At 40.8% G+C, this 25,584-nt stretch overlaps 1 protein-coding gene across 2 annotated transcripts in view; it reads right to left on the bottom strand.

Moving 5' to 3' along the window:
• itfg1 (integrin alpha FG-GAP repeat containing 1) overlaps nucleotides 1-25,584 on the bottom strand; it is a 287,768-nt gene that overhangs the window by 100,397 nt on the left and 161,787 nt on the right. For both annotated transcript variants that reach the window (XM_078544345.1, XM_078544346.1), the window contains 2 exons: nucleotides 9,656-9,806; nucleotides 4,569-4,677 (listed from right to left, as the gene is read on the bottom strand). In XM_078544345.1, the coding sequence (XP_078400471.1) occupies nucleotides 4,569-4,677; nucleotides 9,656-9,806 (260 nt within the window). The remainder of the gene's footprint in view (nucleotides 1-4,568; nucleotides 4,678-9,655; nucleotides 9,807-25,584) is intronic.

Below are 25,584 nucleotides of genomic sequence, written 5' to 3'. Positions count from 1 at the left end.
TTCAACTCCAATGATTATAGGCCCAGCCTTTCCAAGGACCCCCAGATTCTTCTGTTCTGCAGCATTCTGCAGTTCCTCTCCATTTAAATAATATTCTGCTTTTCTATTTTTTCCTGCCAAAGTGGAAAACCTCACATTTCCACACAAAATGCACCATCTTGCCAGAGTTTTGCCCACTCACTTAACCTACATATATGCCTTTGCAGACTCTTTGTATCCTTCTCGCAGCTTTCTTTCCTACCTATCTTTGTACCAGCAGCAAATCTGGCCACAATACAGTCAGTCCCTTCGTCTAAGTTATTAATATAGATCAAAAATATTTGAGGCCCCAGCATTGATCCCTCTGGCAATCCACGAGTTACAGATTGCCAATCTGAAAATGACCCATTTATCCAGACACTGTTTCCTTTAAGTTAGTAATCCTCTGTTCATGCTAATATATCATCCCCAACTCCCTCAGCCCTTACCTTCTACAGTAATATTTTATGTGACACCTTATTGAATGCCTTTTGAAAATCCAAGTTAGCTTTATCTACTCTACTTGTTACATCTTCAAAATATCTAATAAATTTGTCAGACACAATTTCCCTTTCACAAAACCATGTTGACTCTGCCTGATTGTATTATGATTTTCTAAGTGTCCAGCTACTACCTTCCTAATAATAGATTCTAGCATTTTCCCAATGACAGATGTTAGCTAGTCCCCCGCTTTCTGTCTTCCTCCTTTCGTGAATAGTAGTGTTACATTTGCAGCTTTTAATACCTTTGGGACCATTCCAGAATCTAGGAATTTTGGATGATTACAACCAATGCCTTCATTATTTCTGTAGGCACTTCCTTTAAGACCCAAGGGTGCAGGTAATCAGGTCCAGTGGACTTGTCAGCCTTTAGCCCCTTTAGTTTTCTTAGTACTTTTTCTCTAGTGATCGTCATTGTTTTAAGTTCCTCTCTCCCTTTTCTCTCTTGCTTTTCTACTATTTTTGGGATGCTTTTTGTGTCTTCTATAGTGAAGACTGTTGCAAAAATGTTCAATATCATGATGCATATGTTTTAAGAGTATATTGTTTAGTTAGGAGATTGAAATCTTTAAATGCAAGATAAATGAAAACCCCTGGTGGGAAGTTGATAAACAATCTTAAAGTGATTGAAATTCAACTGGTGGCATTTGTTTATTTAATAAGGTAAGAGTTGGAAATGGAAACACATTAAACATTGGGTGGTCCCTTTCTGAGTTTTGTGTTAGAGACGAGGTCTCTACAGTTGTCTTCATGAGGGGTTTAAACTATTCATTTGGTGTCCCAGAACAAAAGTATGATTTGGGAATTGCAGATGAATCTCTATCTGGAACATCCCAAGTGTGCCATGTTGCTGTGGAGGTAGATTGCAGGGAGGTATCTTTGGTTGGGTTTTATCTGTGAGATTTCTCATAGAAGCAGGCAGTTGGAGCCTGGAAACAGCTTTGAGAAGCAGAGAGGGGAAAAAAATCTGCCATAAATTCTAATAGTTATTTTTCCCAGGTCTCTGCTTGAGCCACTTCCTCCCACCTCTTAATTAATCTGTTTCTTTTATTTCACTGTTAGTATAAAAATAATTCAGATTGTCACAGATAAAAAGGAAATCTTGGATGGCAGGTGAGAACATCTGGTCATATCCAAAATTCAGTGTCTGCTATATTGGGTCCTGCTTGATAGATAACATGAGGCCAAACTGAAGAGGGTTTTGGTAAAGTAGGTATTATTTTATGGTGAGTTGTGCATTCATTATGCATATTGTAAGAAACTGCTTGTACCTGCCGTCTACAAAGAAACGGACTAAATGCTTATTTACCAGTTCCACAATGAGGACACAATGTGTTCACATTCCTTGAGGAGTGTCAAGAAAACAAGAAATTGTAATATTTTTCTTCTGGTAATAACCCTGGCATATTTTCTTATGTACTAGAAGTCAGACTGTTATTGGATTAAGAGCTAGAGTGAAGGCAAGGGTCTAAAGGCAACAGTAAGAAGTGATTTTGAAATGTTAATAAACCAAGATGAACTTCAATCAGAGTTTTACATAAAGCAATAACAGGAATTGTTTGAATTGACTTGTTTTAGTTCAAAGAGAGATACATGCAGGTTGTAAAAAGGTGTAAGGAGATGAGGTAAGGATAGGGTAAGTTTGTTTTTACAAGTCCAAGGGCTAAAAAAATGAGAACGATTTAATCAATTCTGGGAAGAAAGCATTTATGAAGAGACTGGTTGAAACATTAGAGAGATCAAAGGGAAGGAATGCATTTAATGAACTACTGAAGCCTATGTGAGGGAGTAGCTGCTTAGATTTTCCCAGAAGACAGCAGGATAACTGGTCAGAACTCCCAGAAGACAGTGTGAACAAGGCCAGGCCTGAAGACTCAGTTGCTGTCAGCCTCAGAGGACACCCCAAGGAAAAAGCATTGTGTGGCAAAATTACAGGCCTTCTATAGATTTTAAAATCTATAGGGTTAGTTGCTGAACAGAAAAGGGAAAGGTAGCTCTCCAGGTAGTTAAGTTAAGATTTGTGGAACTGTTTTAAAGTACTGTTTGCAGTGTGAAGCCATTCTGGTGTTTAAATGTAATTGTGTTGTTTTTTTTTCCTTTATTCTTTTAATAAACATTTACTTTACTATAAAATCATCACAAATCATTTCCCGATTTCAGAACCGCTCCCCATACTACACAAATTGCAAGAACTGTTTTGGCAGTTGTTTCAAGTTTCCCTCTGGGATTTGAGCAGCTTGGCATTTAGCATCAGCCGTGCCACAACAGGAGGTGGTAGGTTGATAGACAGCGCTGATTTGGGATCGAGCTGGCTCCAAAATAATATGCCAGCCAATGAAAGTTGTGATACAAAAAACTTGCAAAGTTACATTAAGGACACTTTGCAGGGGAATTATAAAACAAAAATTGACACCAAGCCACATATGGAGATACCCGGGCAGGTGAAGCAGTCCAAATGCAGCAAGACCTGGGCAATATCCAGGCTTGGGCTGACAAAGTGGCAAGTAACAATTGCGCCACACAAGTGCCAGGCAATAACCATCTCCAAAGAGAGAGTATCTAAGCATCGATCCCTGACATTCAATGGCATTACCATCACCGAATCCTCCACTACCAACATCCTGGGGGGTTGCCATTGCCATTGACCAGAAACTGAACTGGACTAGCCATATAAATACTGTGGCTACAAGAGCAGGTCAGAAGCCAGGAATTCTGCAGTGAGTACCTCACATCCTGACTCCCAAAGCCTGTCCACCATCTACAAGGCACAAGTCAGGACTGTGATGGAATACTCCCCACTTGCTGGATGAGTGCAGCTCCAACAACACTCAAAAGGCTTGACACCATCCAGGACAAAGCAGCCCACTTGATTGGCACCACTTCCACAAACATTCACTCACTCCACCACCAACGCACAGTGGCAGCAGTGTGTACCATCTACAAGAAGCACTGCAGGAATTCACCAAGGCTCCTTTGAGGGCACCTTCAAAATCCACGACCACTACCATCCAGAAGGATAAGGGCAGCAGGTGCATTGCAACACCACCACCTGGAAGTTCCCCTCCAAGCCACTCACCAGCCTGGCTTGGAAATATATCACTGTTCCATCACAGTCGCTTGGTCAAAATCTTGGAACTCCCTCCCCAACAGCACTGGGGGTGTACCTACACTACATGGACTGCAGCAGTTCAAGAAGGCAGCTCACCACCACCTTCTCAAGGGCAATTAGGGATAGGCAATAAATACTGGCCTAGCCAGAGGCAGCCACATCCCATGAATGAATAAAAAAATGACTAAAACCTTGGTCAAAGAGATACGTTTGAAGCAGCATCATAAAAGAAAGTGCCGGAGGTAGGGGGAAGATGATTAAGAAGGCAGCTTGCAGTACAGTAAAAAATGTCTGGGGTTTCCTTTTTATTCCAGGATGATCCTGGAATAGTTAGCAGCTTTCGCAGACAAGTGCATTCTGTGCTCCATAAAATTAGATCCATGAATGGTTAAACCAGTTATCTGCTATATTCATTAGAGTCTGTGTCCCTTGGGTTTAAGGGAATGGAGATGAGGGCCATACGGAGTAAGAGAGAAGTCAGGGTAAGAGAGACGTTTTAATGGGGATGAGGACATCCAAGGGCTGATTATTAATCAGCATCCTGGCTCACTTAATGGAAGGTGGACAGAAAATCCATCTTGATGGGGGCTGGGGGGAGGATTTGGATGACGGCAGTTACTCTTTTTTTGAAAGTAAAACACTAAAGCATTTCATAAAATTTCCCAGAAAAACCAGACAACTGACAACACTCCAACTGTAGAAAATAAATTTGAGTGACAAGCAGTCCTGGGGTTTAAAGGTGATAACTTGGTTTAGGATTCCAGTAGTACCATTGCTAGACCCCCCGGTTACATTTTCCATCAACACTGACTGATCAGTAGAGTTTTAGTTACTATGTGTTAATTGCTTTCTATCTATAATATTAAAATAGGCTTAATTATCCATGAAAAGTTTTACTTGAATTTAATATATACATAACTAGGATGTGACAGTCTACTTACCAATTACTTTAACAAAGTACGCATCAGCATCAAAGTTATTTCGCAAAGCATGGATGGTGAACTTTGAATTTTCCTTATTCTCACTTAATACAAGTAAGTCCAAGATACCCTGTCATATAAAAAAATTGTAACAAGAAATAAGAGTGTGAGACAGGTTATCCTTCAAGAATCCTTTTTTGGTTGTGATATTTTCTTCATTTCTTACAAAATACTTAATGCACGTACCATAAAATTTAAATGTGTTGTTTAGAACTTTCATAAAAAGGAAGATATAGTGCATAAGACATATGTTCAAAACTTCCTGTAGCATATCCTGTTTAACAGAGAAGGTGGCATACTCCAAAGACGAACTTGACAACCAACAGGAGGACTTGAATGTATCTGGAAATTGGGCACTTAGGCAGCAGATGAAATTCGACGTAGAGAAATGTAAAGTGCTTTGCACAGGAATAAATAGTCCAGGAAGTTCGTATTACTTAAATTGAAAGAAAATAATTTGCATGGAAAATGAATGATTCACAAATTGATGTTATTGCAAAAGTGACTGGTAGCAGGGAATGAAGCAAATGTGCTGTTGGGATGTTTTGTAAGGTCAATATTGAGCCGAAATAGTGAGGTTAATCTTTCAACTTTATAAATCATAGGTGTGACTATACTTAGAATACTGTGTACAATTCTGATTACCACTATACAAAAAGGTACTGCAGTTATTGAAAGGATACAAAAGAGAGCAACCAGGATGACTGAGGGGTGGAGGGACTGAATTAAAAATGATTCTGTAAATTAGGCATGTTCTCACTAGAAGAGAGGTTGAGGGGTGATATGATTACTGTTCTTAGGATTCTAAGGTGACTAGAAACATGCAGACCATGACAAACTATTTCATCTTGCCCAGAACAGTACAACTAGAGGACATGGCCTGTGCATGAAGTTCAAAACTAAATATTATTTCAGTCAGCGAGTGGTCAATCTGTTGAGCAGGATCCCAAGGGTGATTGTGGAAACAAACAGTACTGTTCGATTCAAATGCAAATTAAGTGATTTTTTTTAAGAAAACATTTTGGGGTACACTATATGAGGAATTTGAGACATGACATGTGACAAGTGTAGTATGCTTGAATGAAAAAGGTGACTTAGGATCTACAGTTCCCAAAGCTCTCCATCACTGGGGTTTTCCTCATCGCATGCTTGTGTCTGTGGCAGACTAATTGATAGAGATGAATTGCTATGATTAGTCAACAACTCCATTATCATTGTGGCACGTGACAATTGGTATGATAGAAGGTGACAAATCGGTATGATAGAAGGTGAACTAGATAGACCTCGGTCTTTCTTCGTCTTGAAAGTCCTATGCCCCTGAGATGTTGTCAGAATTTCAAATTTGTTGATCAAATCTGCACAGGTTTAACCTATCTGAAGCATTCTTATAATTAAACTTGGAGATATTTTATAAAATATGAGTGTATATTCCTTGTAATGTGTGATGAACTGAGAACAATTATAATTTTGGTGTAGCAATCTTCTATTTTAAAACAACAACTTGTCAGGAAGATATAATAATTCTCATAATATTATTGGAATTTATTGTAAAATAGGGTAATAGTGGGATGTGTGTGTGTATGTGTAAGACTTAATTGAATAAGAGGCAGCTAGTCTGGGTGCTTTGCTGTCGGAAGAGTAGTTAGTTTTAAATGTTAATTAGGTAAATGTGGGGAAGTTTAGAAACATAAATGTCTAGGGAACATTTGCATTTTTACATAAACCAGGCTAGATTGTTTTCAAAGGAGGAGTGAATTGTGTCACCTAGCTGGGTAAAGTTTAGAAATTGTGTTTATTTTTCCCGAAGATTACTGGTAAAGCTTAATGCTATGAGAGGTTTTAAATATCAGGGTCAAACAATGGGTATTAGTATTCAAAGGGGAAAATATGTATAAAGGAGCAAAGGCGGTGTGTAAGGGTAGGCATTTTAAGATCTTACAAGTGTAAAAACGTCTTCAGCACCTATGCCTCAAGCTGCTGTCTCCAGCGACTGAAGTTAGGAGAGCTCACTTTGAATTCGACTTTTTCAGGGTATCATGTTTCTTTGCCAGGGTCTTTTAAAATCTATGTGTCTTACTGTTGCCTTAACGAAAGTGTAACTGGGAGTTAGATGGATTAGGGGATTTAGAAGTTATCATAGTAGTAATTTTTATATCTATGTATGTATTTAAAATCATTTCTCTTATTAATAAATGTTTAATGTAGTTTTGTAAAAACCTATAAGACTTGGTGGTCTTATTACTACTGAATTCAAGACACTTATCTCAAAATTTATACAAATTGAAAATTAGTCGTGACAATTCGTCCAAGTTTCCCTCTGGGATTAGAACAGCTCAGCATTTACCATCTGCTGTGTCATAACAAACTTGTACTTAATATATTGCTTTTAATGTAGTAAAACTGTCCCAAGGTACTTCACAGGATTGTTGTCAAAAAAAAAATTACACAAAGCCACATAAGGAGATATTAGGGCAGATGACGGCTTTACCAAAAGGTAGGTTTTAATGAGTGTCCTGGAAGGTAAAAAGAGCAAACATCCTCAAACTTTTCATTACAAGAAACCTATTGTGAAGAACGAACTAACCAGATAGTTAATATTCTGGGACTGATCGTTAAACTGAATAATTAAAATTTCATTAATGAAGCAATGCTGATTTTCATACCCATATTGCCAGGTTATGGCATTAGTAAGGTAAATGAAGCAGTCTAACATTAATAAAATGTATAGCAAGTAATTTGGTAGTTAAAAGGTTTAATTCAGCGGTACACAATTATGGGTTGAAGCCCAAGAACTGTATCCACCAGCAATGGATGAAGTGAATTGAGGTACTGTACTTCTGTGACTGATTGACTTGTGTGTGGACGAAGTACTGTCAAAGTTAAAGATGCCCTTGTCTCACCAATCTCCAGGGTTAGAAAGGTCATGTGACTGAAACCTCTTGAGAGAAAGAAATTGTACAAGGATGCATCTTGTAATGATTGAGCTCAATTATAAAATGTGATCCATCTGCTATTTCTGTTGTTTTTTGAATTGTAAGTGCAGTTTTAACCTTAGTGCTCTTTACATGTAGAGAGAGACTTGTTTGCTTAAATCTGCTCAGACAGCAAATACTCATAATTATTACTTTACATCAAGGATTCTAACATCCTTGCATGCCCATAAGTTGATACCATCTTTTACCATGCACTAATAATTCATCAGGTTTAAGAGAAATATCCTCACTCACATAGATAGGAGTTATTATAACTGTTTCAGGTACACAAGATTTGTAACATTACATTTTTAAAGTCCCTTAATGAATAAGAATGAATTTTATACCTGAAAGGTCAACTGTCTTGTGTATTTCTGACATGCTACGTATCGCCACTGCTCTTCCACCCTTCCTCCCTCGGCTCTCCGCATCCCTTCCTTCCCACGGACACCCCCCGCCGCCCCTCTCTGAACTCCTCCCCCCCTCCAAACTCCTTCCCTTCCACCCTCCCTTACAACTACCTCCCCAGGTGCCTTCGTCTCCCGTTACACCCTCCCTCCCCCCACACACCCACACCCCCTCCCAACCTCCCCCTACTGACACCTTCATTCTCCCCCTCCCAACCTCACCCCCCACCAACAACCTTCGTTTCCCCCAGAAGGCCCCAGGTGGCCTTCTCACCACCTCGATCAGACTGCAATTTTATGGGGACGAATGAGGCCTAGGGCATCCTGCCTGCTCTTGGCCAATTGAGGCCCTAAGTGGGCAACTAATTGCCACTTAATGGCCGTTTCCTTGACTTAGTTTAAAAATAAAATCAGTGTACAGAATAAAGCAATTATCGAATCTGACAACTTTGGGAAAAGAGTTTGGTCTCCCTAGTTCTCTCCTCTAACCTCCTCCTCCATCATTGTCCTATCATTTTCCTCCTTCAAAGCTGCATCACATGGTGTAAATAACCTCAGAGCAGACAAAGGAGACCGAACCATAGAACACTACAGCACAGAAAACAGGCCATTCGGCTCTTCTAGTCTGTGCCGAAATATTACTCCGCTAGTCCCATTGACCTGCACCTAGTCCATAACCCTCCAGACCTCTCCCATCCATGTATCTATCCAATTTATTCTTAAAACTTAAGAGTGAGCCCGCATTTACCACGTCAGATGGTAGCTCGTTCCACACTCTCACCACTCTCTGAGTGAAGAAGTTTCCCCTAATGTTCCCCCTAAACCTTTCTCCTTTCACCCTAAAGCCATATCCTCTCATATTTATCGCTCCTAATCTAAGTGGAAAGAGCCTACTCGTATTTACTCTGTCTATACCCCTCATAATTTTGTAAACTTCTATCAAATCTCCCCTCATTCTTTTACGCTCCAAGGAATAAAGTCCTAACCTGTTAAATCTTTCCCTGTAACTCAACTCCTTAAGATCCGGCAACATCCTAGTAAATCTTCTCAGCACTCTCTCAATCTTACTGATATCCTTCATGTAGTTAGGCGACCAGAACTGCACACAATACTCCAAAGTTGGCCTCACCAATGTCTTATACAACCTCACCATAACATCCCAACTCCTATACTCAATACTTTGATTTATGAAGGCCAGTATGCCAAAAGCTTTCTTTACAACCCTGTCTACCTGTGATGCCACCTTCAGGGAATTATGTATCTGAACTCCCAAATCCCTTTGTTCCTCAGTTCTCTCTCACTGCTCTCAGTGCCCTACCATTTACTAATGCTAAAACTAATTCTGTCCTTGCCTATATCCAAAAATTTGTACTGTGTGGTAATGGTCACAGGACAGCAATCGGAACCATGACTAGTTTTTCTTCTTCCCAGCCCTGGATTTTTAATTCCCTATCACCACCCTGGCTGAGATCTGTAAAATCAGTACAGGTCAGGAATTAAACCTGAAAACTCTGTCTGTAGGAATTATCATTCTCACATCAGTTATATGCACCAACCATTTAGTTATCAATCAGTATAGTTCTCCACTACCAGTAGCTGTAAAAAGTTGGACTCAGAATTCAAATTAGTAAATGCAAGAAGATAATTAGCAGCACAATGCTGAACTTACATCTTCATAAATGTCAAAGAAGGTTGCCACAACAGCATTCTTAATCTGGTTTAAATCAGACAGCTCCCAAAGAACCTTGAACATTCGACCCACAGTCTTGCAGCTTGCATCAATGCATGGAACGTTTTCCAGTAGAAAAGCTTGCTTGTTGCTGCAAAAAGAAAGTGTTTTCAACAGAATTACTTGGGGGTGATTTGACTTTTGGCGATTGTTTAAAAAGGGCAATATTGGATTGGGCCACCTGCCATACATCCTGCCTGATTATTTTTTCCATTAATTGCATTGGAATTAAAAATCAGACAGGTATATAACGAGAAGTCAATCTGATAACGTCTGTTGTCACCAGTAATTAAAATGACCCTCACTAATATACAAATTGTATTGGCAAATTTTGTTAGCACCTCTATCATTTGAACTACTTATCAGCATAAAGCAGACAAGAGTTAACTCACTCTACTCTGCTGAATCACAGAAGTGGACTACTTCAAATGTGACATTTTCTTCATTCCCACCTCAGCCATGCTATGCTCTTTGTTAGTGACATTGCCAGGGTTGCTGAATTGGAGGTAGTTTTGTGTCATGGGTTCATGCCTACCAGGACCTAATTTTAGACTGCTCAAATCACTTCATATACAACCCAGGCAACTGCAAAAACCCTCACTTCATTAATCTAGACTGCATTTGAATTCAGGTTCCAGAGTTAAAAAGTCATCCCTAAGATTCCTTGGCTAATAAATAATACTAGAAACAAGAAATATTTTGCAATCTTACTGCAGTTCACTTTGCATGGGTAATATTTTTGTAGACAAGTCTAAAATAACCTGTTTGTTAAAGTTGACTAGGACTGTTAAACATTAAAAAACTGTTTAGGGCTGGCTGTGAAGCTTGATGAATCAGAAATGTAATTAAAACAAGACATTTTCTTTCTGGAATATTATTTAAGTGCTATCGAATACCGTTTTGAAAACCTTTATGAAATAGCAGGAGCTGAAAGCAGCACTCCTTCAAATATTTTTAGACAGCGTGCAGGCAACTTTGTCAGTCTATCATATTTTCAACCTCAACTTTTTCTTTTCCATCACTAGCAAATCACTAACATTTTCAAAGGGAAAAAAGCAAACAGCATTCCAGGAAACCAGGCTGAAAGAAGCTGTGTCATTTCTGCAGTCTATTACACGTTTTCAGACAGATAACAACCCATCTGTTCTTAATCACCCAAGCTTTCAAAATGCAAATACATTCCCAGTGAAGGATTACAGATTACTTACTACTTCCTTTCAGATAAACCATTTATCCAAAGAGAAATGTCCCAAAATCTGTAATTTCCTGAAAATCTAAGATGATATTACAGCCCTCCTGATCTTTCATTTATTTCTTGTCAGGAGCTATCATTTTGCATCATGATGAAACTGAGCAAAAAAAAACTCATCACAGATGAGCAGAGGAGGGGGGTCCAAACCTTTAATTGCTTCTAAAACACATTTTGGAGGATCCAACTATAATCACACACCATCTGGCTTTTTCAATTCTATCAGTGACAACTCGGAGGTACAGGATGATGTCACACAGTATGCTTAATAATTAAAGTGTTTGGCCTATAATTACAAACACTGTTATTAACCCTTCACAGACTCTTGATGTCCACACAAGTTTAGAACTTGTACTATTTGCAACATTCTAGACTGCAAAATTTCAATAACAATATTTATAACAGAATATACATTAGACTCAAAATTTTAGTTACTTAAAATGAGTGGGATGAAGCTATTACATAACATACATTTACATTTTTAAAAAGTTTCAATTTCTGCTGCACTTCACACAATAGGAACCATTTGACTTGCTCGCAGGCTTGTGCCTGCCACTCTACAACATGCTGCAAATGAGTGGAAAATGGTGACCTAGGTAGTGCACTCGCCTTTTTTTTTAACTGAAGTTTGCCTGGAATTTACTACAGTGCCTCCCTGACAGCATCACTCATATTTAGACAATGACAAGCTCAGAAATGAAAATTCAAATTGAGGGTCCATTTCAGATTTAACAGCTTCATTTGGGGAAAAGCCAGAAAACAAAAATATGAAATTGTAATCTTAGTAAGCACCTTTCATCTAAATTTTGATAAAAAGATGGATAGGGATGATATTCAGTGAGTATGAAAGATTGATGTACTATGTAACAGAGACAACTAAATTTGTTACAATTTACATTAGCTTCTTCTTTAAAGTTTCTTTGTGCAGCCTAACTAAATGTCAATGTACATCTTTTCCAGTTCTCCTTGATCTAAACAAAGCTTTTATTGATAATACTTGCTCAAAAAATAATCTTACTTGTCCTCTATTTGTAATCCTAAAAGGAACATAGGAAAAAGAAGTTGGAGGTAGCTCTTTTTCAGATCAGTATCCACATTCCTGACACTTCTGAAGTGCCCTGGGACAAATTTTCCACATCGAAAGGTGATTTTCAAAATAAATTAGACCTCTTTGGGGTGGGGGAGCAAGTTGTGTCTTTTTGGGGTTAAGTTGTCTCCAAGGTAACAGACTGGTGTTGAAAGATTAGAATTTCATAAAACTAACTGATAAAGGCCAATTGATCTATCCAATCTATGGGTTGAATTTTCCCACCTTCGGGGGGGGGGGGAATTTGATGGGCCGGCGCGCTTCCGATCGGCGTGGGGCCATTTTACGTGGGCAGGCCAATTAAGGCCCACCCAGCGTGACGTCCGCACAGAAGCGCTGTGCGCTCCCTGTGTGGGCGGGGGAGGGGGGATCCCAAAATCGAGAGTGCGCTCTTTCGCGCATGCGCACAAAAGAGCGCACTCATCTCCCTAAGTGCAGCCTCAGAGAGATCAGCTGCACATGTAAAAAAGACAAAAATAGAAAAATAAAATTTCCCTTACATATCCCCTCATGTCACAATGTCACATGAGTTGGGACATGTCCATAATTTTTTACAATCCGCTTGTGGATGAGGTTTCATGTTTTTTCTAGTTCCCGCCGGGGCTCCTGGCCTGCCCGCCAACCTTAAGGTTGGACGGGCAGGTCCTTTAATGACTTAATTGATCCTGTCAATGGCCTCAATTGGCCATTGACAGGTCAGTGGGCGCGCAGCTGATTTTGCTCCGCCCCCGCCTTCCTGAAAATTTAAATCGGGCGCGGTGACATCGGGAGCTTCCCCCGACGTCACCGCTCGTCATTTTAAGGTTCGGTGAGTGGGCCCCGCCCCTGCTCGCAGACTTGTAAAATTCTGCCCTATGTTTCCATTTATCCTCCACACAAGTTGCCCCAATCCCATGGGCCCATCCTGTTCCTATATCATTTGTCCCCTTTTCCTTCAACCATCTAAGTTATTCTTAAATTCAATCACCAACTTGGGCAGTGTAAACCACAGCCTCACCAACCTATGTAAACTTTGCCCTAAATCTCTTATAAAATGAAATGTATCTTTGTCTCCTCATTCTAGATCTTTCAATCACTGGGAACTAATCTGTAACACTCACCCTTCCTCATTCTATTACATTTTGATGTAAAAAAAAGTACTACCCCACATTTACTGACATTGAATTTCATCTGTCATGTTTTTATACATTCTACCCTCTTATCAAAATCCCCATGAAAATCCCTTAGGTCTAAGAATTATTTACAATGCCTCATATTTTTGCACCAACTGCAAATTTTGAGACCATTCTATCCAAATTATCCACGTACGCGGTGAGCTGAAATGGTCTTAGAGAGAACACTGTAGAGCCTTCCGACCCACTTTGGAAAAGCTCTCTGCTTTCTCCATTATTTTAGTTTATTTTTTATTCATTCATGGGATGTGGGCTTCGCTGGCTGGGCCAGCATTTATTGCCCATCCCTAACTGTCTTTGAGAAGGTGGTGGTGAGCTGCTTTCTTGAACCGCTGCAGTCCATATGGTGTAGGTACACCCACAGTGCTGTTAGGAAGGGGGTTCCAGGATTTTGACCCAGCGACAGTGAAGGAACGGTGATATGTTTCCAAGTCAAGATGGTGAGTGTCTTGGAGGTGAACTTCCAGGTGATGGCGTTCCCATCTGTCTGCTGTCCTTATCCTTCTAGATGGTACTGGTCGTGGGTTTGGAAGGTGCTTTCGAAGAAACCTTGGTGAATTCCTGCAGTGCATCTCTTAGATGGTACACATTGCTGCTACCGTGCGTCGGTGGTGGAGGGAGTGAATGTTTGTGGATGTGGTGCCAATCAAGCGGGCTGCTTTGTCCTAGACGGTGTCAAGTTTCTTGAGTGTTGTGGGAGCTGCACTCATCCAGGCAAGTGGGGAGTATTCCATCACACTCCTGACTTGTGCCTTGTAGATGGTGGACAGGCTTTGGGGAATTAGGAGGTGAGTTACTCTGCACGATTCCTAGCCTCTGACCTGCTCTTGTAGCCACCATCTTTATATAGCTGGTCTAGTTCAGTTTCTAACCAGGTATACAATCAGTTCTAAGCAGTTCATTATGAAGCTTTAAATTCAATTTGTTAACCTTACAATAATTCTATACCCCATAGCCTTCTGCAGAAGTCTCCTGCTTGTACCCTGCCAAAAGCCTTCCAAACTCCAACATAAATCACATCCACCACAATTCTCCCATCAACCACAACCATCATCTCCTCCAAGAAACATGACAAGCTTCCATGGTAGATTAATTGGGCGGGGGAATTTAACCCCCCCACCCCACCAAAAACGTGTAGCCTTTGGCTGGGTGGGAAATACAACTTAAAATTCTGAAACCTGAACCCAGTCTTAAACCGCCCACGTTTGGTTTTAATGGAGACACCCTAGGGGGAGGTAGCCAATCCACTCCCAGGAGAGCAGTGTCTTATTTTAAAATATTAATGAGATGGTGCACCTCAGGTATCAGTTTTAATGCTGGTTGACCAGGTTTTTTGGACCTCAAAAAACCCAGCAGATAAAGGGGAGTGAAGATTGCTGCATGAACAGATAAGTGCCTTTTCAGAACTGCTTATGAGGCAGAAGTACTCTCCCTCCACTCCAGCCCATCATGTAAACCACTCCCCAAGCAATCAGAACCTACCCCCATGCTCCCCACCCAACACCATCCCTGGCAATCTGATGCCCTCCCAAAGTCCTCCATGTTCCCCCTGTAAACTTCTCCCCTCCTCCCTCAATCTCTCCTGGTGCTGTCATTGTCTCCCCCATGCTTTCCCAGCCACCCCAATCTCTTTGGGTTTCAAAAATGCTGCTAATTCAAGAATGGTATTGGTGATAAACCTATGACATGTGAAAATAAGCGGTTATATAGGTTGTAAGTTATCGGCACCATAGATGCCAGCATACAAGTTGACCTTTGAAGTATCCAAAAATCATTCCAAAATGGGGGTCAATTTATAGGCTGGGTATAAAATGTGTGGGTGGTCGCCATTTTGAAATGTGAAAAATCATAACACCTGTAATTCATGTTAACTTAATGTGGCACAATTTATTGAATAAGTTAATCCTACAAAGATACCTTTAACCACCGTGAAAGTATTTTAAAACTCTTTGAATTCATTGCTTTCGGCATCTGACACAAAGAGTTTATCAAATTCATAGTCACTTTGGCTATAGCACCATCGTAAGGATTCCACTCTGGATCAGATGTGGTGCATTTGTTTTCAAAACATCCTGCAACAACAAATCATCTTCCACTCCATCCATTGAATTGGATATTCTGCATTTTTTGAATGATCTGATGATAGTTTGTGCACTAGTGGCTTCTCATGATTTGATGACAAAACCGCATAAAACATTAAGCAGGGAAGCACACATATTTACATCTTTGTGAAGGTTTGTTTTCCTCAGTGAACTATTCACCTATTCCATTCGGCTTGTTGAGGCACACATCCAAAGGCTGAACTATAGATGTTAGACTCCTGGTATCACTGCAATCTGGGTGTTATTTCTTGGCAGGGGCTTCTTGATCTCATTAGTATTATGGGATCTGATCTAATAAGCTGCATTCTTTAAGAAGGCCACCAGGAGTCAACCATATCACACATTGTCAACCATAACTTCACTCCATACTCAGCCATCCAACCACTTTCATGGACATGCACAAAAACTGCAGGGAATTTGATTTTCAAAGTGGTTTTGCTTTTGAAAGTTACCATAGGCTTTAATTTCGTTCCATTAGCCATGCAGGCTAGTACCGTTGTGAATCCTGTCTTCTCATGTCCTGTGGTTTTCAATAGAACAGTTTTTGAACCGTTCCACTCCACAGTTTGGTTGCTGGGCATATCAAAATTCATGGACATTCATCCATATTGCTGATGTGGCTTAATGGGTTCTCGTGTTTTTGCTGCTGTCTGATAATGAATCGCTGGGAACTGGTGATTTTGGTATTTAAGTCTTTTCGTGCTGGTTTTTTAGCTTGAAACCAGCGATCTGGGTGGGTCTATGACCGCAACACTAGATATTTTCATTTCACCAAGCGGCTACACCAACTAGCTATTGCTCTGAAGTCTTTGCTGGACTCAGGGTTTGATTTGGACCATTTAATTGTGTATATACGCATTACATTTCATGATGAAACCATTCTGACAACTTTTGAGGAACCATTTCGATACATGCTTCTCAAGGTCAGGCTGTTGTTTGGTCCCTGTTCTCATAGCACATTTGGTCTTGGGCAACTTTTTCAGAGTAGGTTCCTTCTTCCACACTCTCACCAGTTTTTCCATGAACATCAAATTCCCTCACTGCAGCACAGTATTTTGCTGAGTTAGCAAATGATACAACTTTTAGCTTGAAATCAGCTTCATACTTCATTTGGTTTGTTGGAAGACTCATTGCTCTTTGTCATTCCCCATGTGAGTCTGCTGTATGAGTGTGCCTTAAACTTCTGTATATCTGCGCAATGCAACCCGTATCGTCGGTTCGATTCCTTGCACCCAGTTATAAGGTGAGTAAAACATGCATTTGTGGGGAAAAAAAAAATTGAGGCTGAATACAAATGCAAGGATAGCACGTCATGGGCTGAAAAGGGGACCTAAACACAGAGTATATGTAAAAAGGTATATTTTGGGCCGGAAAAATGGGGTCGGCTTATATGTCATGATCTACGGTATACAGAACATTCATTTATCCTAAGGGAACTGGAATGCAAAGGCACAGAGTTTATGCTTCAGTTGTATACAGCCTTGGTCAGAAACCCCATCTAGAGTACAGTGTTCAGGGGTTCAGGGCGGGGCACTGCACTGCAGAAAGGATACATTGACCTTGGAGGGAGTACAATGCGGATTCACCAAAATGATGCTGGGGGCTGAATGGTTATAGTCTGAAGAGAGATTGTATAGACTTGGCTTGATTTCCCGTGGAAATAGAAGACTTGAGGGTTGATCTATTCAACATGTTGAAAATGATAAAAGGATTCAGTAAAGAGGATCTGTTTCTCCTGATGAGGAAATCCAGGAGGGCATAATCTTAAAATTAGAGCCAGGCTGTTGAAGAGTAAAATCAAGAAACATTTCTTTTCACAAAAGGTAGCGCCCCCCCAAAAGGCTGTGAATGTTGTGTCAGTTAAAGCTTTTAAAGGCTTAGATGAATAAGTTGCTAGGTAAGCAATGTGGGTCAAAAGTAGGTAAGTGGGCATAAAATACAGAGCAGTCACTAACTGGTGAAACAGGCTCAAGGGGTTGCATTTGCTCCTCTTATTCCTATGAAAACAAAATACAAGTACATAAAAGCATTAAAGAAAATAACAATTAAGCCAATGTTTTGATTGGGGCATTGAGATCAGGGAAAGGAGGTTTAGGGGCATAGTCCTCAGAAAATTTTGATATATTTTGATGCATTTTACAGTAATTTGGAAACTATAATGAACATGAGTAATGTGCTTTTTTCATCCAAAAAAGGGCCATTTACAGAACCTCACTGACATTTACTCTGTTTGCCAGTTGGTAATTTTTCATATTTAAAACTTCTGTCCTCTCAACAAGAGCCAATAACTTAGCATCGATTGAAAACGTTTTAATTCATTTACATAACACATATCTTATAGGAAATAGGCAATTTGAAGCTGATCATATTGGCGATCACATCACAGAGTTCTTCACTGAAGTAATGGAGAGGATTGAAAAGGGGTAGTACGGTTAACGTTGTGTATTTGGTGGTTCAAAAGGCTTTTGATAAAAGACTACATGATAAACGTGTTCATAAAACTGAAGCCCATGGGATTAAAGGGGGAGCACTTGTAGGGATCCAAAGTTGGCTAAGGAGCGCAAGGGGAGTGTTTTGATGGATGTTTGTTTTTCAGACTGGATGGAACATGACAGGAGTCGTTGGCAGGACTACTGGTCTTCTTGACATATTAAAGAACTAATACATAGTTTACAACAAAAATACATCCCTTAATGCATAGAAGCCCAGATAGGAAAGTGTTCCAACCGTGGCTAACAAAATAAGTCAAGGATTGGATTAGATCAAAGGAGGTTTGCCCAAAAAAAATGGTAAGCCTGAAAATTGGGAGCTTTTCAGAAGTCTGCAAAGGAGAACCAAGAAAAAGATTAAGAAAGGGAAAATAGGATATGTGAGTAAACTAGTTAGAAACATAAAAAGGTAAAAGCTTCTATTGGTATGTAAAAAGGAAAAGATTAGCAAAAACAAATGTGGGTCCATTTCAAGCGCAGTATATTGGGGAATAAGGAAATGGCAGAGAAACTAAATAAACACTTTGTGTCTGTCTTCATGGAGGAAAATATTAAAAACCTCCCAGAAATAATGAAGAATCAAGGGACTAATGTAAATAAGGAACTGCAAGATATTATTAGTTAAAAAATAGTACTAGAGAAATTAATGGGACTTAAAGTAGATAAATCCTGAGGACTTGATGATCTACATTCCAGAGTGTTGAAAGAGGTGGCTGTAGAGATTGTAGATGCATTGGTGATCATCTTTCAAAGTTCTATAGACTCTGGAATGGTTCCTGCAGATTGTAAGCTGGCAAATGTAACCCCACTATTTAAGAAAGGAAAGAGAAAATGTGGAACTACGGACCTGTTAGCCTGACATCAGTAGTAGGGAAAATGCTAGAATCTATAATAAAGGATGTGATAACTGGACGCTTGGAAAATAAAGGTATGATTGGGCAGAGTCAACATGAATTTATAAAAGGGAAATCATGTTTAACAAATCTGTTAATAGATAAGGGGAAACCGGTGGATTGGTATATCTAGATTTTCAGAAAGCTTTTATTAAGGTCCCACACAAGAGGTTGGTAAACAACATTAGAGCACATGGAATTGGGGGGAATATACTGGCATGGATTGAGAACAGAAAATGGAGATTAGGAATAAATGGGTCATTTTCAGCTTGGCAAGGCTATGACTAGTGGGTACTGCAAGGATCAGTGCTTGGACCCAGCTATTCACAATCTATATCAATGATTTGAATGTGGGAATTAAAGGTAATGCTTCCAAGTTCACAGATGACTGAAAAAACTAGGTGAAAGTGAGAGTTAACATAGAAAATAGGAGGAGTAGGTAATTCGGTCCTTCGAGCCTGCTCCAGCATTCAACTTGATCATAGCTCAGCAGCTATCTCAATGCCATGCTCCCGCTCTCTCCCTATGCCCCTTGATGCTTTTAGAGTCTAGAATTCTGATTCCTTCTTAAATATATTCAATGACTTGAACTCCACAGCATTCTGTGGTAGAGAATTCCACAGGTTCACCACCCACTGAGTGAAGAAGTTTCTCCTCATCTCAGTCCTAAATGGCCTGCCCCGTATCCCGAGATTATGACTTCTTGCTCTAGACCCTCCCAGTCAGAGAAAACACCACCCCTGCGTCCAGTCTGTCCAGGCCTGTCAGAATTTTATATATTTCAATGAGATTCCCTTTCATTCTTCTAAATTCCAGTGAATACAGGCCTAGTCGACCCAATCTCTCCTCGTCCGACAATCCTGCCATCAGTCTGGTGAAACTTTGCTGCACTCCCTCACTGACAAGTATATCCTTCCTTGGGTAAGGAAACAAACTGCACACAATACACCAGGTGTGGTCTCATCAAGGCTCTGTACAGCGGCAGTAGGACATCCTTGCTCCTGTACTCAAATCCTCTTGCAATGAAGGCCAACATACCATTTGCCTTCCCAACCACTTGTTGCACCTGTATGCTTGTTTTCAGTGACTGGTGTACAAGGATACCCAATGTTACAGCAGTTGGTAAAGCTGAGTTATTTTAAAAAAAATCCCAGAGGGAAACTTTAAACAACCACCATAACCTATAATTTTAAGTGTTATGTTTGAGATGCAACTCTAAATTCAGGAATTATACCACCAGTTCTCGAGAGGTTTTATATTAAGCTAAATGAAACATTTTATTAATTTACACAAGTTAAATATATACACAAGGCTACAAATTACTACGATCATAACTTTTAACAAATTCCCAAACTAATCTCCATTATGACAACAGCAACCCAGAGACTTAACCAGACACCAGGCAAAGCATTTTCACCATACAAATTCAAAATGAGGTTCTTTTCACTTTGGTTCCTGTGGAGACAGTTGGAGGCTTACAGCTGCTTTTGATCTCACATTGCCTCTCTCTACTCATGCAAAACTGAAGTTATACCTAGCACAGCCCATTAACTGTAAATTCTCGTTGGATCAACAGTCTCTTTGAACTCCACCTATTAATAATAAAACCCCATTCATAGTACCAATTTTATTATTAAATAAACATATTGCTTGGTATCTGCTAGCTAGGTGGTAGTTTTCATTCTACTTCTTGAATGGCCTATTCAAAAAATGCAAATGCACTCTACCTCTCTGTTTACTCAAAACTAGTACACATCAAGCACCCAGACTAGCTGGCTTTAATCCAATTAAGACACACCTACAGACTAAACCGCTATTTTAAAAGAAAATCATTTTCCAATAATATTATATACATTAATAGCTTCATGACACCAGGTCCCTTTGTCCATCAACATTTCCATCACCATTTAAATAATACTCTGCCATTCTGTTTTTCCTACCAAAGTGAATAATTTCACACTTATCCACATTATACTGAATCTGCTATGTATTTGCCCACTCACTCAACTTGTCTAAAACATCTTGAAGCCACTTAACATCGTCCTCACTACTCATATTCCCACCTAGTTTTGTGTCCTAAGTAAACTTGGAAACATTAAGAGTTGTGAGGAGGATGTAAAGATGCTTCAAGGGATTTGGAGAAGCTCAGCAAATGGCCAAAAATTTGGCAGATGGAATACAATGTGGAGAAATGTGAGGTTATCCACTTTGGCAGGAAGAACAGAGTATTTCTTAAATGGTGAGAGGCTGGGAAGTGTTGAATTTCAGAGGGACTTGGGTGCCCTTCGACATGAGTCACTGAAAGCTAACATACAGGTCTTTTTTATTCATTTACTGGGTGTGGGTGTCGCTGGCTAGGCCAGCATTTAGTGCCCATCGCTAATTGCCCTTGAGAAGGTTGTGAGCTGCCTTCTTGAACCGCTGCAGTCCATGTGGTGTAGGTACACCCACAGTGCTGTTAGGGAGGGAGTTCAAGGATTTTGGCCCAGTGCCAGTGATTTATATTTTCAAGTCAGGATGGTGTGTGGCTTGGAGGGGAACTTCCAGATGGTGGTATCCCCATATATCTGTTGCCCTTGGCTTTCTAGATGGTAGTGGTTGTGGGTTTGGAAGATGCTCCTGTCATGAAGAGATTAATGTCCATAATGTTATTGGAAATTATTTTTTTTAAATACAGTTTATGGTATCTGTGTGTCTTAATTGGGTTAAAGCCAGCTGGTCTAGAGGCTTTGATGTATAGAAAGAAGTAGGTTTGAAATGGTAATTAGATAAACATGGGGAAGTTAGAAACATAGGTGTCAAGTGGGCAATTTGCGTTTTTAAATAAAGCATTCAAAAGAATAGGTGAAGGAATAGGTGCACCTAGCTAGAAGATGCCAAGCAATGTTTTTTTTTGTTTACTAATAAAATTGGTGGGATAAAAGGATGTTATTGTTAGAAGAGGTAAAGTTAAAAGCCGAGTGATACAATGGAAAATTTACATTCAAAGAGAAAAATATGTATAAAGGAGATTGTGCGTAAGGAAGAAGTATTTTAAGATCCAATAAGCATGAGAAGTCTCAAGCTGCTGTCTGCAAGGACCGAATTCTGAAAGAAACTAATTTTGAAAGTGACTGTCCAAGGCATGTTTTGCCAGGTGTCTGTTTAAATCTATGAAATTTACTGTTGCCGTACCGAGGGTCTGAGTCAGATTAAGTAGGGGAATTTTGTAGTTATTACAGTTGTAATTTTGTAGACATATGTATGTGCTTACAAATTTTCTTGTCTTAATAAATGTTTAATTTAGTTTTAAAAAAACCTCTTGAGGCTTGGTGTTCTTATTACTACTGAATTCAAAGTCTGCATCTCGAAACATACAAATTGCAAAAATGGGTTATGACAGTTGCTTCAAGTTTCCCTCTGGGATTTGAACAACTCAGCCTTTACCATCGGCTGTGTCATAATGCTCCCAAAGAAGCCTTGGTGAGTTTCTGCAGTGCATCTTGTAGATGGTACACACTGCTGCCACCATTTATCGGTGATGGAGGGAGTGAATGTTTGTGGAAGGGGTGCCAATCAAGTGGGCTCTTTTGCCCTGGATGGTGTCAAGCTTCTTGAGTGTTGTTGGAGCTGCACTCATCCAGACAAGTGGAGAGTGTCCCATTAGGCTCCTGACTTTTCCCTTGTGGTTGGTGAATAGGCTTTGGGGAGTCAGGAGGTGAGTTACTCGCCGCAGGATTCCCAGCCTCTGACCTGCTCTTGTAGCCACAGTATTTATATGGCTAGTCCAGTTCAGTTTCTGGTGAATGGTAACCCCCGGGATGTTGATAGTGGGGGATTCAGCAAAGGTAATACCAAGGGGCGATGGTTAGATCCTCTGTTGTTGTAGATGGTCATTGCCTAGCACTTGTGTGGCATGAATGTTACCTGGCACTTTTCAGCCCAAGCCTTGATGTTGCCCAGGTCTTGCTGCATTTGGACATGGACTGCTTCAGTATCTGAGTCGTTGCGAATGGTGAACATTGTGCAATCATCAGTAAACATCCCCATTTCTGACATCCCTCACGGTAACACTCTGATATATCCCACACCCCTCACTGTAACACTGATATATCCCATGCCCCTCACTGTAACACTCTGATATATCCAACACCCCTCACTGTAACACTCTGATATACACCACACCCCCCACAGTAACACACTGATATATCCCACACCCCTCACTGTAACACTCTGATATACCCCAAACCCCTCACTGTAACACTCTGATATATCCCACAGCAGAAGATGGTTGGGCCTGGGACACTATAGAACCATAGAAAAGTTACATCACAGAAAGAGGCCATTCAGCCCATTGTGTCTGCGCTGGCTGAAAAAGAAAAAAAACTGTTGCCCATTTTAATCCCAGCTTCCAGCAGCTGGTCCGTAACCTTGCATGTCCTCAGGAACTCCTGCAGTTATGTCCTTGAACTGAGAGAAGTGACCTCCAACAAACACAACCATCTTCCTTTGTGCTAGGTATGACTCCAACCAGCGGAAAGTTTTCCCCTGATTCCCATCGACTCCAGTTCTGTTAGGGCTCCTTGATGCCACACTCTGTCAAATGCTGCTTTGATGTCAAGGGCAGTCACACTTCCTCGGGAGTTCAGCTCTTTTGTCCATGTCTGAACCAAGGCTGTAATGAGATCAGAAGCTGAGTGACCCTGGCGGAACCCAAACTGGACATCAGTGAGCAGGTTATTGCTAAGTAAGTGCCGCTTCATAGTACTGTTGATGACCTCTTCCATCACTTTGCTGATGATTGAGAGTAGACTGATGGGGTGGTAATTGGCTGGGTTGGATTTGTCCTGCTTTTTGTGTACAGGTATACCTGGGCAATTTTCCACATTGCTGGGTAGATGCCAGTGTTATAGCTGTACAGTAACAGCTTGGCTAGGGGCACAGCAAGTTCTGGAGCACAAATCCTCTGTACTATTGCCTGAATATCGTCAGGGCCTTAGACTTTGCAGTGTCCAGTGCCTTCAGCCATTTCTTGGTATCACGTGGAATGAACTGAATTGGCTGAAGACTGACACCTGTGGTGCTGAGGATCTCTGGAGGAGGCTGAGATGGATCATCCACTTCTGGCTGAAGTTCGTTGTGGATGCTTCAGCCTTATCTTTTGTACTAACGTGCTGGACTCCCCCATCATTGAGGATGGGGATATTTGTGCAGCCTCCTCCTCCAGTGAGTTGTTTAATTGTCCAGCATCATTCATGACTGGATGTGGTAGGACTGCAGAGCTTAGATAGTTGTGGAATTGCTTAGCTCTGTTTATTACTTGCTTCTTATGTTGTATGGCATGCAAGTAGTGTTGTGTTGTAGCTTCATGAGGTTGATATCTCATTTTTAGGTATGCCTGGTGCTGATCCTGACATGTCCTCCTGCGCTTGTCATTGAACCAGGGTTGATCCCCTGGCTTGGTGATAATGGTAGAGTGGGGGATATGCCAGGCCATGAGGTTACAGATTGTGGTTCAGCACAATTCTGCTGCTGCTGATGGCCCACAGCGCCTCATGGACGCCCAGTCCTGGTGGCTGGATCTGTTCAAAATCTATCTCCTTTAGCGTGGTGGTAGTGCCACACCACACAACGAAGGGTATCCTCAATGTATAGACAAGACTTTGTCTCCACAAAGACTGTGCAGTGGTCACTCCTACCGATACGGTCATGGACAGATGCACATACAGCAGGCAGGTTGGTGAGGATGAGGTCAACTATGTTTTTCCCTCTTATTGGTTCCCTCACCACCTGCCACAGACCCAGTCTAGCAACTATACTCTTTAGGACTCAGCCAGCTCAGTCTGAGATGGTGCTCCCGAGCCACTCTTGGTGATGGATATTGAAGTCCCCCACCCAGTGTACATTCTGCACCCTTGCCACTGTCAGTGCTTCCTCCAAGTGGTGTTCAACATGGAGGAGCACTGATTCATCAGCTGAGAGGGGGGGCGGGGGGGTGGCAGCAGCACGTGGTAATCAGCGTTCCTTTGCCTGTTTTTGACTGATGCCATGAGACTTCATGGGGGTAATAGGCTTCAGGTGGAAATGCAAATTGTCAGGTGTGTGGCAAATTAAATTTAACCAGTGTGCAGTGATTTGTTTCGGTAGAAAGAATGACAAGAGGCAATATGAGCCAAATTGCAAAAGGAACAGAGTGACCTGGGGGTGTAGGTGCACAAATCTTTCAATGTGACAGGATAAGTTGAGAAGGCTGTTAGAAAGGCATACAGATTCCTTGGTTTTATAAATAAAGGCATAGAGCACAAAAAGGGGTTATTTTAAAACATTGGTCAAGCTCTAGCTGGGATAGGGGGTTCAATTCTAGCCATCAACTTTAGAAAGTGCATCAAGGACTTGGAGAAGGCTTAGAGGAGTTTTTGATAGAATAAGAAAAAACCATTTTCAGTGTTGGAAGGGTGCCAACACAGAAACAGACTAAACAACAAGAGCAGCATGCAATACAAAGAGCTGGATGAGTCCACAAACAACGGATCAGATTAAAGTTCTGCAGTCCTGTCACATCCACTTGTCAATGGTGATGGAAAATTAATCAACTAACTGGAGGAGGAGATACCAAAGACCACCCTATCCTCAATGATGGTGAACCTAGCTATTCCAACATGGACTTGTTTTTTTAATTTGTCATGGGATGTTGGCATCACTGGCAAGACAAGCATTTGTTGCCCATCCGTAACTGTCCTTGATAAGGTGGTGTTGAGTAACCTTCTTGAACAGCTACAGTGCATGAGGTTAGGGAAGGAGTTCCAGGATTTTGACCCAGTGAAAGTGAAGGAACGGTAATATATTTCCAAGTCAGGATGATGAGTGACTTGGAGGGGAATTTGCAGGTGGTGGTGTT

The sequence above is a fragment of the Cetorhinus maximus genome, chromosome 6 (assembly GCF_964194155.1).
Source record: "Cetorhinus maximus chromosome 6, sCetMax3.hap1.1, whole genome shotgun sequence".
In the NCBI taxonomy this organism is placed as follows: Eukaryota; Metazoa; Chordata; class Chondrichthyes; order Lamniformes; family Cetorhinidae; genus Cetorhinus; species Cetorhinus maximus.
Note: the sequence above shows the minus strand (reverse complement) of the source record. Positions and strands in the feature narration are given on the sequence as shown.